The following is a 14,404-nucleotide window of genomic DNA, read 5'->3' on the forward strand; positions in this document are numbered from 1 at the left end:
CGTGACTGTTCGCTCATGCTGTTTGCCATTTCGAAAATAAAACTAATGTTTGCAAGATTTAGTTAAAAATCAATTTATACTGCATCCCTAAGTTTATTTGTATTATTACTTATGCCTTCCACTTTAGTACTACGGCGATTATTTATCGCATATATTACTTACTAACATATAATAATATTTATTATATATTTGATAAATGTTTAAATAAATGATATTTTATTAATTTCATTAATTAATTAATGTTAATTGTATAGTTGATGGATTATAACGATCAATTTGGAATATGGTATTTTATCATTTTGATTAATTGATTATATTAATATTTAAATGATTATATTATATTAATATTAATTAATACTAGTTTATTTTATTAATTGAAATAGATTATTAATTAATTGATTAACTGATATTGATATTCGCAATAATTAACAAGTACATATGTATTAATATATTAGTTCATACATCAATTATGGGTTCGTGACAAACTACAGGTGTTCAAGAAGTTGCTAAAACCTTCAGTTCGCCATCTAAGGGACCACATGATGACAAAGAAAGGCTTTTGCCAGCACTTCAAGGCGGGATATGCTACTGGAGAAGGAAGACTTGACAATAAGGAAGCCTCATCAAGCAAAGGAAGTACATCATTCATCACGTCAGAGATAGAAAAGAATCAACCAAGACGCAAACGTCAGACAAGGTGGCATCCCAGTCACTGCTCCTCCAGTTGGTCCACCTCAGCATGTCCAGATTCAATGTACCTGACTCATCGGAGGCGGCACAAACTTCAATGTACCTACCCCTGCCTCCTATTGGTCCTCGCTCTGGGAATGTAATTTTCTAATTGGCTAAGAAAGTTTGTTGTAGCAAACCCTAATTAGGGTTTCTATCTTGTAATCCTAGCCATTGATTCTAAGTCAATCAGAGTCGTTTGTTTGTAAAGGGCTCTCTATATAAGGCCCTGGCTCTTCATTTGTAAGGGTTAATAGGGAGTTAATAGTTAATAGTGAGTTAATAGTTAATAGTCAGAGAATAGGAAATAGTTAGAGAGAATAGTCAGTAATTCCTAGCATTTTAGAGTAGAGTAGAAAGAGAAGGCAAAGATTGTTGCCAAGACATTGTTGCAAAAGACTTGTAAACTTCATTGAAGAAATGGTGAATTCTATGTGTCGATTCAACAATTTGCATGGTCTCTATACTTCTCAAGTTTGATTTCATGTTATTAGATGAGTGGAAGAAATGTGTATGATCGATGGTGAAATTTGTATATCCATACTACTAGTAGTTTGTTGATTGCAAACTTGTCGTGTGTAGTCAACTAGAATCATTCAGCTTAAGCTTAACTTCAATTATCGCTTCTTCATTAAATATCCATCAACCTGACGGTATCTATGCTTGTAGCGGTGATCTGAACATCATAAAGTCATCCTTAGAAGATCGCACTAACCTTGTGGAGATGATCCTAGCATGTCAAAGCAAGAATTAGTTAGAGTTTCATCAAAGGTCATCCATTGCTCTTACATTCTTAGTGTTAGAAATAGATCCAGTTTCAAACCCTTATCCTTTTTTCCTTTTTCAAAATCAAAGGCCAGTGAAATTCCACATTCCAGTAATATCCAAAGCAAATCAGATGCTCAGGTCATCGAGTGTAAGTCCCCTTGTGATTCCAGCAAAATCACATCATACCGCGAGAAGCTTATCCACACGTAGAGACCCTACATACAAGAACCTTGGAGCTACTCCGATTGATCCTTCTACGAGATCTTCAGCATTCGCAGAAGCTTTATTCAAGAGAGGATAAGGTACCTTTAGGTATTTTATTCTGTGTTCGCATGTGCATGAAAAACACATCAACAGTACCTCAGTAGTGTGGATGTGAACGGAAGATCTCTCTCCAAAAGATGTATTTGTTGTCCTACTAACAGCGAAAATCAGATTCATAACATTACCAAATGTATCAGAAGTTTCTGGTACAAGTTGCCTAATGATAGTGCACTTATAGCTAGAGAACTTAGATACTATTTGTCATGCAAACAGAAATTTTTTGGAAGTGTTTCAAGCTGGAAACTTTCAAGCATATCTATAACTCACTTGATTTGGTAGAAGATGAAATGCAATTATTTTCTACTAACATTTTGAAGTTATTAATAAGTGATCAGTATGTGCTAGTTGGATAACTCACAAAGTGCATAGATTACAATCAGAATGGCTTGAGGTTTGCAATAACAATAACCAGAGTTTGGCATGCTATCATGTGATTACATTTTCTGTTCTTCATATGTGCCATTATTGTTCAAAATTATATCCTAAAGTTGTATCAACTTATCAAGCATCTTTCAAACAGAGGCACGATTTGTCAAAGTTTATGATATATCCTATATGAAGTGTCCCCACAATTCCAGGGTAATGGAGGTATTTGTTTCTAAGATTAGCAACCATCTTTATAAAGGATGTATATTTTCTATTGCAACCATCCTTTAGGCTACATACATCAGATTTATATCTTTGATAATGGTTGCAAGAGCTTTGGGTATAGTTCTCTTTGTGACAGTGCCCATACAGAGCTATGCAAAGAAATTGAAGGGACAAGATTATTGATTGGAAAAGATGAAAGGAATGATATTAAACCTCAGGTACTATGGAGCATAAGATTTCATATTGAATATCATCTTCATAATTTTACAAAGAACAGGAATACTTTTGTAGAAATTTTCAGGATGCTTGAAAGGAAGATGCAACTTATCGAAGGTACAAGATGACGATATATATTATGAATTTTGAAATGACTAGATATTTTGGGGATTAGGAATTTAAAACATCATTGTTGCAAATGCTTGAGGACAAGCAACTTTGGGAAGGGAGGACTTGTTATGTTTATTTTTCAAAAATTTCTAAAAATAGCAATTTATTAAAACTTGTAAGTCTGCAGTCCCAAACTAGCAAATCAAGAGCAGTAGACAGATTTGAAAATAAAATAAAATTTTTTGATTTGGTTGAGATTTGAAAATTATTTAAATACCAAATATAGTTAAATTTAAATACCTTCCCTCCTTTTGCCATGGGGATTTGGGAAATTTCATATGACTTGTCTTTAATGAAATTAATGGTTCTTTTGCAATTCTGAGAAGTGGCAAATTTCTTTTGAAGTTGTAGAAGTATGGTAACACTTGGCAAAAAGAAAGTTTTGTTTCCTTGGGAGGGGGATTTTAGTGCCAAATTTGAGTTTCGAAATTAGTTGCATATGTGCTTAATTTTGGCTCCAAGTTCATTATTCAGATTTTAGATTTTGCTAAGCTTTTGCGTGTTTCTTAAGTGGCAGAAAAACTAGTGGAGACTATAGAACAAGAGTTCAAAAGTTTCTAGCTGCTCTAAGGATGGGAATCAGAGGATTACAGTTGTTTTGAGGATGACATTCAAGGAATACCATAGAAAAATCAATGAGATTATTATTGTGCTGAAAGATTTGACAATGTTGACAATTTTTAGTTTTTTAGGTTGTAGGCTGCAAGCAACAGTTTGAAGCTACCGAGTGTTTCTGAGCGTGTTGAGAGCTGCAGAAGTTTGTGGCAGCCTTGAGGCCTAAGATTGATGTTATTTTCTATATTTTCATGATATTTTGTCATTAATTAAGTTGGCTCGAAGTTTGGTGAGTTAATCCTGAAGTTTAGTGAAGTTTGCAGTGAATTTGCTTTCATTTCCACTTCTAGAATTTGTATCAAATTTGCAGCAGATGTAATGTGTTGTTTTTTGACAGAAAATCAATGTATTTTTCTTGAAATAAATCTGAGATAATCATTTAATATCATTTTCAAGAATTTTCTTTAAGTTTGGGTGAATTTCAGAGTCTTTCCCATTAGCCAGCCTGCCTGATTCATGTTGTTTGCAAGATTAAATTTCAATTTAACTTGGACAAGTTGATGTCAAGGATTTGGAAAGAGAAATTGATTCCACATGTTATCCCTTTCTGCAAAGTTTATCAGATTATTAAATTATTTTTATTTAGGACATTACCCAAGTGGTGAAGATTTCACTCTAGAAGCATATATAGATGCAAATTGAGCATGTAGGGTTGACGATTGGAAGAGTATGAGTGGAGAAGCATTCGTTCTTGGCAACAGTCTAGTGTCTTGGTTATGCAAGAAACAGGCTTATGTTTCTTTATCTGCAGCAGTGTCATATTGCACACAACTTCTCTAGATGAAGCAGACATTGAAAGACATTAGAGTAGAATATGATCATCCAATTTCAATACTTTGTGACATCACTAATGCAATAAAAATTTCAAGGAATCAAGTCATGCACTCTAGAACAAAGCATATTCCTATCAAGTATCATTTCTAAATAGAACAGGTAACAGAACAACACGTCAAGTTGGATTAAATTGCCACAAAAGAACATGTTGCAGATATTTTCACAAAGCCCCTTTCAAAAGAGACTTTTGAGTATATCACAAAAACGATGGGAGCGGTATCTTTCTCATCTAATTGCTAAATTATTGAAGAAAAACACAAATTCAATGAGAGCTAATCACAGCATTATCTTTCAGCTTTGTGAAATATTTGGTGACATACATTAAAAAGTCAACTCAAAAATAGATCAGCTAATGAATATTCTTTGTGAGAGTAATGAACATGTCTTTGCCATTGATGTCAAAGGGGGAGAATTATGTTCTTGTTTTCACAGACTATTTCTTTGCAAGGTTGCCATCAATGATATTTCTTTGCAAGGTTGCCATCAATGATAATAGGAAAGAGTGTTAAAAAAATTGTCACTGATGTAAGAGGACAACTAACATCAAAATATTTTATTGAAGTTGAAAGAGAGTTAATTTGTTGGCTGACCCATGGAATATTATTAAGATTTAATGTAATTATGATTAATTAATTTAAAATGGCTGATCCATGTGTTTGGCATCCATGTTTTGAGACAAGTCGCCCCATTTAAATATTATTTGGGGCACCACTTTCAAAGAAGCCAACCTACCTTGGAAAAATCGCTTCTATTCATGAAGAGGCATGAAGTGGTATAAAAAGAAGATGAGAATGGGGGTAAGGTGTAATGTGAAATTAATGTGATACCATTCTTATACAAGCAGATTTTTCAAGGATAGTACATATGTGAAAAATGTTGCGTCATTTACATGCAAATTTTTATGGAGGAGATTTATATGATCATCATCCATTGAAGAAGCAACATTCAAGAAGGCAAAAACTTTGTTTATTTGGAGGTTGGTGGTGCCTCCTAAAAGAAGATATTGGTGTCTCTTGCTAAGTCGGTGCTTAGTTGTGGGGATTGGTGTTTCCAATGGGTTGGTGCCTACAAATATTTGTAAGAGAACTTTATTTTGTAACTGGATTTGGAAAATAGATCCAAGTAGTCCTTCTTTGCAGTTTTCTCCTAAAAGGGTTTCCATATAAATCTCATGTTTCATAATTGGTAGCTCTTGTGTAAATATTGTCATTCTGGATATTAAATTTTGAATAAGTAAAAGGTTATCTTATACTAAATTATGAGCTTGTATCTCAAACAAGTCTGCAAATGTTGCTACAACCATTGAAGCACTACTTAGAATAGACATTGACATAGCAAACCAAAAATATAATTGTAATTTAATTACATGAGATTTAATTGGAAAAGATTTAAATGAAAATAAAAACAAGTTTTTTTTCCATTCAACATGGTCCAAAATGATTTTTTGTTTTTTGTTTTTTAAAACCAAACCAAGGGTCTAGGTGGCATCCCCCAGTGGAGTTGAGGGGCAGCACGCCTAGTAGGGATTTGGGGGTGGTAGTCCCTAGTGGGTTTGAGAGGTAGTGCCCCCAATAGGGTTGAGGGGCAACGCACCAATAAGGTTCAAAAGCAACACCATTGGCACAGTCCTAGCAAAAACTTCAAAGCCTTTGAGACAACATAGTCATTCATGGCACATGTCATTTTTCATAATTTTGTTTCTTTTAAACAAGCTCAATGAGTTCTTTGAACCCTTCAAAAATAAATCTTTCACTCTTATATTATGGGTGTTTTCAAATTTTTATTCCTTTATGCCTAATTTTTACACTTGAATTGGCCAAGTCACATAGAACTCACTAGGTTTGGCAACTCTAACTAGGCTCACCAGGCACCTAGGTCCTAACTCTCTAGGCCTCAGCTTGCTCTACTTGCCTTAAGATTCGTTGAGTTTGGGCAAGTCCTAGCCAGTCTTGTACATTGCTACCAATAGAAAAATATAAACAATTTTTCTATAATGTATCATAGTTAAGAAGACAATCAATAAAAAAATAATAAGAAATCTTCTATAAAAATAAAGCTCACTCCATCCTAACAAAAATGCATATAACCTTCTCAACATGCAATAAACCTTTGCTAATAGTCAAATTAGATAAGACAATTGACAATGCAATCCCTCAAACAACATAAGCTGATAAATAGTAAATTGCCAATAGCAAGGACCCTGTGTCTTTCTCATAACAAGAAAAAATGCACAATGTATATATCTATCTTAGAAATTACATTGTGGAATTTGATTGCGTAGCCCTCAAATGTTGGTTTAAAAAACTTCCCCTTCCTAATTAGAAGCTTTCAAATGAATCTAGTCCCAAATGCAATATTGAAGACAATTGTTTAATAGACTTCGAAAATGGAATCCAAAACTTCAAATGAACTTGAAACTAAAATACTTTCTCAATAATTGAAACTATATATCTTAGGGAATTACTCCAGATCTTTCCCTAAATTTCACCAATTATAGACATAAACAAAGCAAATAACTAGTTTCATCCTGTTGTCTATTATTACATACAGATATACATATATTTATCAACTGAAATCCCTAATAGTATACCAAATACAAAAAAGAGAGAGAACCCAACCTCTCACTATAAGGAAAGTCAACTATTCATAATCCATTTCTAGGCTCGATGCATGTCAATCACAGTAGTAAAGACATTGGAACCATTAAGAACAAGATACCAAAAAGATAATTTCTATTATAGATTGGAAGGCATGCTTGTTAGAAAATATAATAAGTGAAAGATTCAATGAAAGTGAAATAGCCTAAGCATAGCATTATAAATCCCATTGATAACTGTTAAATGAAAACAAATTTGCAAGGTACAAAAGGAAATAAGAAGAGAAAACCTAAACTATTTTATAAGATACCTTTCATATTGTCTTGCTCCTCAACTGATGTCGCAACTACATGATTCAAACTACTAAACACGCAATTATTCACAAAAATAAGAACTGCAACAAGTGTGCCAAGACAAAACTGAGAAAAGATGAAAACCCCTGGGATAGAGTAATGGTAGAGCCCGATCGTGTCCCAAATTGTAGCATCCTAATGAACAAAGAAATTTGTTAAAGGATCTATCAATAACTTTCCTAATGAGCAAAGATAGTTGGGAATAGATCTATCAATAAACTTTGTACAAGATTATACCAACTCAAAACAAGAAATATCAAAGCAACATACCATTTTAATATCCATCCTTGAGACATCGAAGGTTGCGTTGAATGCATATGTGCTCACAACCCAAACAAGAATAAAGCTAAGAAGAAAAACATTCACTCGATGCAAAGAGTATATAGAAGGGAAGACATAAAGAACATATCCTATGTAGATGACAAGGCCAAAAGCAAAAATGCTTCCATAATTGAAACTCCAAAGTGAAAGAGCAAGCAGAGAAACCTGCCAAAAAAGAAAATGCTCAAGTTAATGTATAACACTCATCATTAAACAATTAATCTGCAAGGTAGATGAAAGCAAAAGCAAATATGGAAAAGTCAAAATATGATATATGTAATTCGTGCTTTCTAAAAAAAAGGAAACTATAAAAAATGTACAAACAACATTAATTCTTAAAAGTAATGTAAAGTGGTTCTGACTAGAAAAGGAGAAGAATAGAAAACACATGATAAACAGTTAAGACTATATTTCTCATAAAGTTATTTTCGCATTAATTTTTGTCTCATTTCAAGGTTCTATGGTGCTACAGTATAGAAAATTTATTTCTAATACACGTAATCAATGCTTTGTAGAAATAATGAAACAACAAAATCATAAATAACATAAATGTTTAAAGTGTCATAAAGAGGTTGTGACTAGAAATGAAGAGTACTAGAAAATGCAATAAAAAATTGGTTTTAAATATATTTCTCATACAATTTTTTTTTACATTAAATTACTAGCTTGTACAATGCATGCCCTACAAAACATGTTGACGAGATACAATGCATCTTTATGATGTTATGGTGCAAAGATACACAACTAATCAAGACATCTCCATGTTGAGAGAGAGAATGTCCACCAAATCATCCACATGTGGACATTGAGGAGATCACTTAAAGGCATTTCAAATGTAAAGATGAAGAATGCAAAGCCAATCAATACTAATGTGACAATCACGGAGAACAAGATAGGACCACCTACTAGAGGATGGGAGCATATGCAACTTGAAGTTTAAATGATGAAAACTAAGGATACCATGAAATAGGAGAAGATTACAGTGAAGGATTTCATGAAGTCCTACTTCTATGTTCGAATAAGCAAAAGTAGGATATCTCATAGTAAGGAGTTGGTGTTCACAATTAGGGCATCTTGTTAGAGATTTCAAGTGCCTAAAATAGAGTAATAAAGAAAAGAAATGATATTAATGACCACAAAAGAACAAAATTAGGTCAATGGGACTTTACAAGTTGAATTTATTTTACGATCCTAGATTACAACAAAGTGAATGAGTAGGAGGCACTAAAGAAGTATACACATAACAAGAGTTACAAATAAATAGTCTTGTAATGAAAAAATAGCCCAATGCAAAGATACATGACAACTAGTCAAGATATTATCATACAAAGATGGAGGAGATTCTTCCAAATTGTCCACACGTGGTAATTTGAGAACATTGCTTATAGCAATTCAATGTGAATATGGAGGATGCCAAATGAAGATATCTCAAGGTGATGACCAAGGACATCCATACATGACCAGCTACTATAGGGTTACATCATATACAACTTGAAGCATTGAATAAAGAGAAGGGAAAGAGAAAATTCCTACCATAAGCATACAAGTGATTTTTTATGACATCCTATTTCCATGCCCAAACAAACAAATCTAGGATATCTTGGTGCTAAAAATTGGGGTGTCTTGTAAGAAAGATCCAGTGCCCAATATAGAAAATGAACAAATAACACTTTAGTTTCTCACAGCACTATCTTCTCGATAAAATGATAGCCTCTCTCTTTCCTACAAAATAGTTAAGGATACAAAACCATTAGAAAGGACATCTCAAAATTATTTGAAGGACATTTCCAATCGGCACATCATGTGTTGTATTTATGCCAATGGGCTTCCTTTCAACCTCATTAAATCAGCTTATTAGCAAAAAATTGTAACAGAAATCAATGAGGTACCAATAGGGTATGTATCACCTTATTGACCATGGAAAATAGTTTCTAGACACTCCATTGCAGCCAAATTGAGATTAATGGTCAAGATAAGAGTGTCCGTCATTTTTTATGAGTGGAAAGATTGCGAAATTGAGCTCCAATTAATATCATTGCAATATGTTATACCCCTGACCCTTTAGTGTGTATTGTGTTATGAGTAGTCAGCTTGTAGCTACCTTAACTCTTAAATAAGCTACATAATAATTATTATAATAATATATATGTATTTAGGTTGTCTTAGGAGTTATATTTGAGTATTCAAGTCAGCCTAGGTGGCATCCAAGGCATAAGTATGGTATACATAGGAGGTATAGGTTAGTTATTATCATCACGTTGAGTATTGAGTTATTACTAAAGACTATTGGAGATCTCCCCCTCAAAGTAGATTAGGAGGTTTCTCCCTTGAAGGGGCATATTATTATCAAGTATTTGCAACATATTTCTGTTGGCATTATAACAGACAATGGGAGATTGTTGGCATTTCAATAAGGATATTGAGAAGGTTGTTGATGATTATGGATATAACTAATTAAGGATGATTTACTGTCTTAATATTATTATTTTCTCATTGATGTGAAGATATTGATTTTCTAAATCAGTATGATGTTGCCATATCTTGAGAAGTATGATTTGATGAGTATAAAGATGTTGGTAAAAGACACAGAAAGAATATGATGAATAAGGGGATGAATAAGTTATTCAATGGGCAACTATTACCGAGTTAGACAATGATGAGATCATGATGATTAGATTGTTTTGATATCATACATATGTTATTTATTGTAAGGTTAATACTATACTATGTTACCGAGCAAAGAACCTAGTCGGTAAACCCTAAGGTTATCGCTATCGGTTAATGAAGATAGAGTGTCTACCGAGTAAAGTTTAGTATTTACCGAGTTGTAACCGAGCTGTAACAGAATGCATCAAATGGTTACATGCGTTATTTAATGAAGGAAGCTGATGAGCTGGAACTGATTAAATGATTGGTATGCCGTGAATGAAGTTTGTTAAAGAATCTATGGCAAAGGAAAATCGGCAAGAAGATCTACAACGCAGATTGAACCGCATACCCTAGCACAAGTTCCAAGAAATGTATGCAAGTTCCAAGGCCGGGTAAAACGTTTTTTTAGATCGAAGAATACATTGAACCTGGTCAAAGTTTGAAGATCTGATGGCTATGATTGATCATGGGAAATGTGATCAAGGAGATTAAGCGGTTGGCAATTGTTTATAAATAGGGAATTGTTGATAAACAATGTGTGCGGGCACAGAAGCTTGAAGATCTTGTATGCACAGGGATGCTACATAGTGATTACCGAGCACAGAAGCTTGAAGATCTATTTTGAATAACAGAGTATAGAGCCCAGCAGATGGACAAGATTAATTCTATGTCTAGATTGTATTAAGCAAATAAGAATCTGCTTTAGCATTTTAGATGTGAAGTTCAAAATAGATTTTTATTACTGTTATTTTGTCAAGTGACAAAAAATCTCTTAACCGAGTGGACTTAACAGTCTTATTTGTAAAACCCTCTAGCAAGGTGACATTCTGATTGAGTGTTTGAAATCCTTTAACAAGGTCACTTCTAACAAGGTGAAGATCCTAACAGATCTGAGGGAAATCCCTTAACCGGGTCACATCTAGCAATGTGTTTGTAATCTTTAACGGGATTTTCTTTTAACCGAGCATACTCTAGAAGAGTATATTTCTTAGTGGGTCCGAAATCCCATAGTGGTTTTTCCTTGTTTGGGTTTCCACGTTAAATCTGGTGTTATGAGGTTTATGATGTTTATATGCTTTTGAGTTTGCATGTTTAACAGTTTTGGTTATATCACTGAAGTATATGTTACCGAGGTTGAATCTGATGTTTTTATGGAAGATTAAGTTTGTATGATTCACCCCCCCCCCCTCTCATCTTATTAGCTTGGCATCTGTACTTAACATTAAGTATCAGAACTATCAATTTCCTATTATATTCATCTTATGCAAGTTACTCCATTACGCAATGCGCCCTAAAGAGGTAATGTTTTTAAGATAGTTGATCATGCAAAGCAAGTGAAGATTCACTTATAAGGCTACAACATCAAAAAGACAATGTCTCCAACTTCAAATGACCTCTCTATGCAATCGTAATATGCATAGAATTTTTATGGGCTTGTTAGAGGCGATAATGAATGATCTCAATATGTCTTCACTATGCTTCACCAAGTCACTAGTTGTTGGCACTCTTCTATATATGAATACTAAATCAACAAAGGTTTATGCATCACAACCATATAATGCCATGAATAAGGAGTCAGGACATAACAATGGACATATGGTGGGTATTGTTCTGAAAGTATTTTCTAATATTTAGTATATAATGGTCAATTAAACTTTTAGTTAAGTTATTATCCTTTTTCTTTCCTAGTTGTTGCTCTTATCCTTTCTACATAAAGCATTTGTAACTCATATTAAAGGATGCTTTCACTCTTAGTAATTATTGAATATCTTGGTAACCCTTATGTGTTATATTTTTTGTAATATAGTATCAAAGCTCAACTAGAGTTTCTAGATACAAGATAGTGAATCTACCTATTAAAATGATAAGCACGGAGAATGATTAAAATATTCGATGTTAAACTAAGGAGAGAAAGTCTCCTTAAATAAGAGATTACAAAGATTTTTCCATAACGGATAAGATTGACAACTAAGAAAAGCAAACTTAACTGAAGAATAAAAGAATGTTTGTGCATAGTATCCTAATGAAATAATTGATCATTATAAACAAAATATAACAGTATTATTTTAATGTCTGGACTCGAGGACTTGGTAATAATGTCTACAATTTGATCCTCAATTGGAACATATTGCAACATCACTAATCCATCTTCTACAAGTTGTCGAAGAAAATGACAATGAAGCTCCACATGCTTTGTACACTCATGGAAGACTGGATTTTGGCAAGCTTTAGGACCCCTTGGTTGTCAGAAGACAAGGGTGAAGGCCCTTTCTTGAGACATTTTCATGTCAAAAAGCATCCTCCAAAGCGAGACTACCTCACCTGCTACTTTGACGGTTCCCAGATACTCTACTTCTATCAAGGAAAGAGCCATTGCCTATTGCTTCTTACTAGTCCATGTGACTGCACCCATACAAAGACTAAAAACATATCCAGAAGTAGACTTCCTACCCTCAACAAAACTTGCCCAATCTAAATCTATGAGCCCAACCAGCCTAAGATCTTTGCTTCTGCTATACAAAATGCTAAAGTCAAGTGCCCCTTTCACACATCACAGTACCCGCTTCGCTGCAACCGAATGTTCTACCTTAGAGGTTGTCATGAAACGAGAAATGTAACTCATAGCATAACTCAAATCAAGTCTATTCGCTGTAAGGTAGATAAGATTGCCCACTAGTTGCCTAAAAGGTAACTCATTGATCACCTTTGAATCTGATTTGGCTGAAAATTTCAACCCTTTCTCCATAGGTGTAGACAAATTTTGCAATCTATCATTCTAAACTTGTCTAGCAAACTATTGGCATATATAGATTGAGAAATAAAAATATCACCATGTGTCTGCCAAACCTCTATACCTAGGCAATAATGAAGAATACCTAAGTCCCTCACACCAATAGCCTAACACAAATTCCATTTGATTTGCTCGAGCAAATGTGCCCCACTACCTGTAATGATAATATCATCCACATAAATGGCGAGAAGAATGATATCATCACCTATGGTTTAGACATTTAAATTGGGATTTGAAGGACTTCTCTAAAACCCCTGGTCATCCAAATACCTCTGAATCTTTATGTACCATTCCATGGGCGCCTGTTTCAGGCCATAAAGAGCCTTCGTCAATATGCATACCTAATTGTCTTTCCCTGTGACCTGAAAACCCTTAGGTTGTGTCATGTACACTTCCTCCAAATCTCCATTGAGGAAGGCAGTCTTCACATCCATTTGATGGGCTTTCCAGCCAAACATGGCTACCTTGGTTAGATCTAGACAAATGTTGCTCATCTTTGTTGTAGGAGAAAAGGTATCGTCATAGTCTATTCCTTCTCTCTGTAAGAATCCTTTAGCTACCAATCGTGCTTTGTATTTGTCAAGTGTGCCATCAAACTTGTACTTGACTTTGTACACCCATTTGCAGCTAATGGGATTCTTACCTGATGGAAGGTCTCAAATGACCCAAGTGTTATTTTTTGAAAGAATTTGATGTTTGGATTCCATAGCCTTTTCCCGTTCAATTTTACCTTTTATCTCTGAATAATCATGGGGTTCATAAATATTCTAAATGTTAGCCATATTCTGAATGTTAGCCATAAGAGCAAAGTTTACTCTATTCTACTTGCTCTTTCCTCTGGATGATTGACTCTCAATCAGTTCATTATCGCGAACATCACAAATGAGTTTTTCCCACAACTTAGGTCTCATTGTAGAAACACCTTCATCCAAATCAGCGTGGTCATCATGACTTGGGCTGCCCTGAACTATGTCATTTGGATGTTGATCCAGGTTTTCCTGAAGAAAATCTGCTTGTATTGGTACTTCCCTAGGAGATTCTACAAGTTAAGAATCATCAGATTCCCTTCCTTCGAATGTAGCTAATGGAAGTTGGACAACCAAATCTTTAGCCTTTAGAGGCTGATCTTCAAGACTCTTGATATTAGAAGAGAGTTGAAAAGGCCCAACTTCATGACCATCACTATATCCCTGTTGAATGCTAGGCAATCAGTGTCCACATTAATTAGTCTATAGGCTTTATGATTGTCACTGTACCCTATAAACATTAACTTTTGAATCTTGGAGTCAATCTTTGTTCTCTTGGCATCTGGAATCCAAATGTATGCAGTAGAATCGAAAACCTTTAGATAGTTGATTCATGGTTTCCTCCCAGACCATGCCTCGTTTGGGTCTCCTCCTTGAATACTTGTGTCAGAGACCTATTAAGAAGGTACACTGCTATGT

The 14,404-nt window shown here is 34.3% G+C and overlaps 1 protein-coding gene across 2 annotated transcripts in view; it reads right to left on the bottom strand.

The window, feature by feature from the left end:
* LOC131028861 (piezo-type mechanosensitive ion channel homolog) overlaps positions 1 to 14,404 on the bottom strand; it is a 293,857-nt gene that overhangs the window by 150,995 nt on the left and 128,458 nt on the right. For both annotated transcript variants that reach the window (XM_057959226.2, XM_057959227.2), the window contains 2 exons: positions 7,469 to 7,684; positions 7,156 to 7,333 (listed from right to left, as the gene is read on the bottom strand). In XM_057959226.2, coding sequence (XP_057815209.2) covers positions 7,156 to 7,333; positions 7,469 to 7,684 — 394 coding nt within the window. The remainder of the gene's footprint in view (positions 1 to 7,155; positions 7,334 to 7,468; positions 7,685 to 14,404) is intronic.

This window comes from Cryptomeria japonica, chromosome 8 (genome assembly GCF_030272615.1).
Source record: "Cryptomeria japonica chromosome 8, Sugi_1.0, whole genome shotgun sequence".
NCBI lineage: Eukaryota > Viridiplantae > Streptophyta > Pinopsida > Cupressales > Cupressaceae > Cryptomeria > Cryptomeria japonica.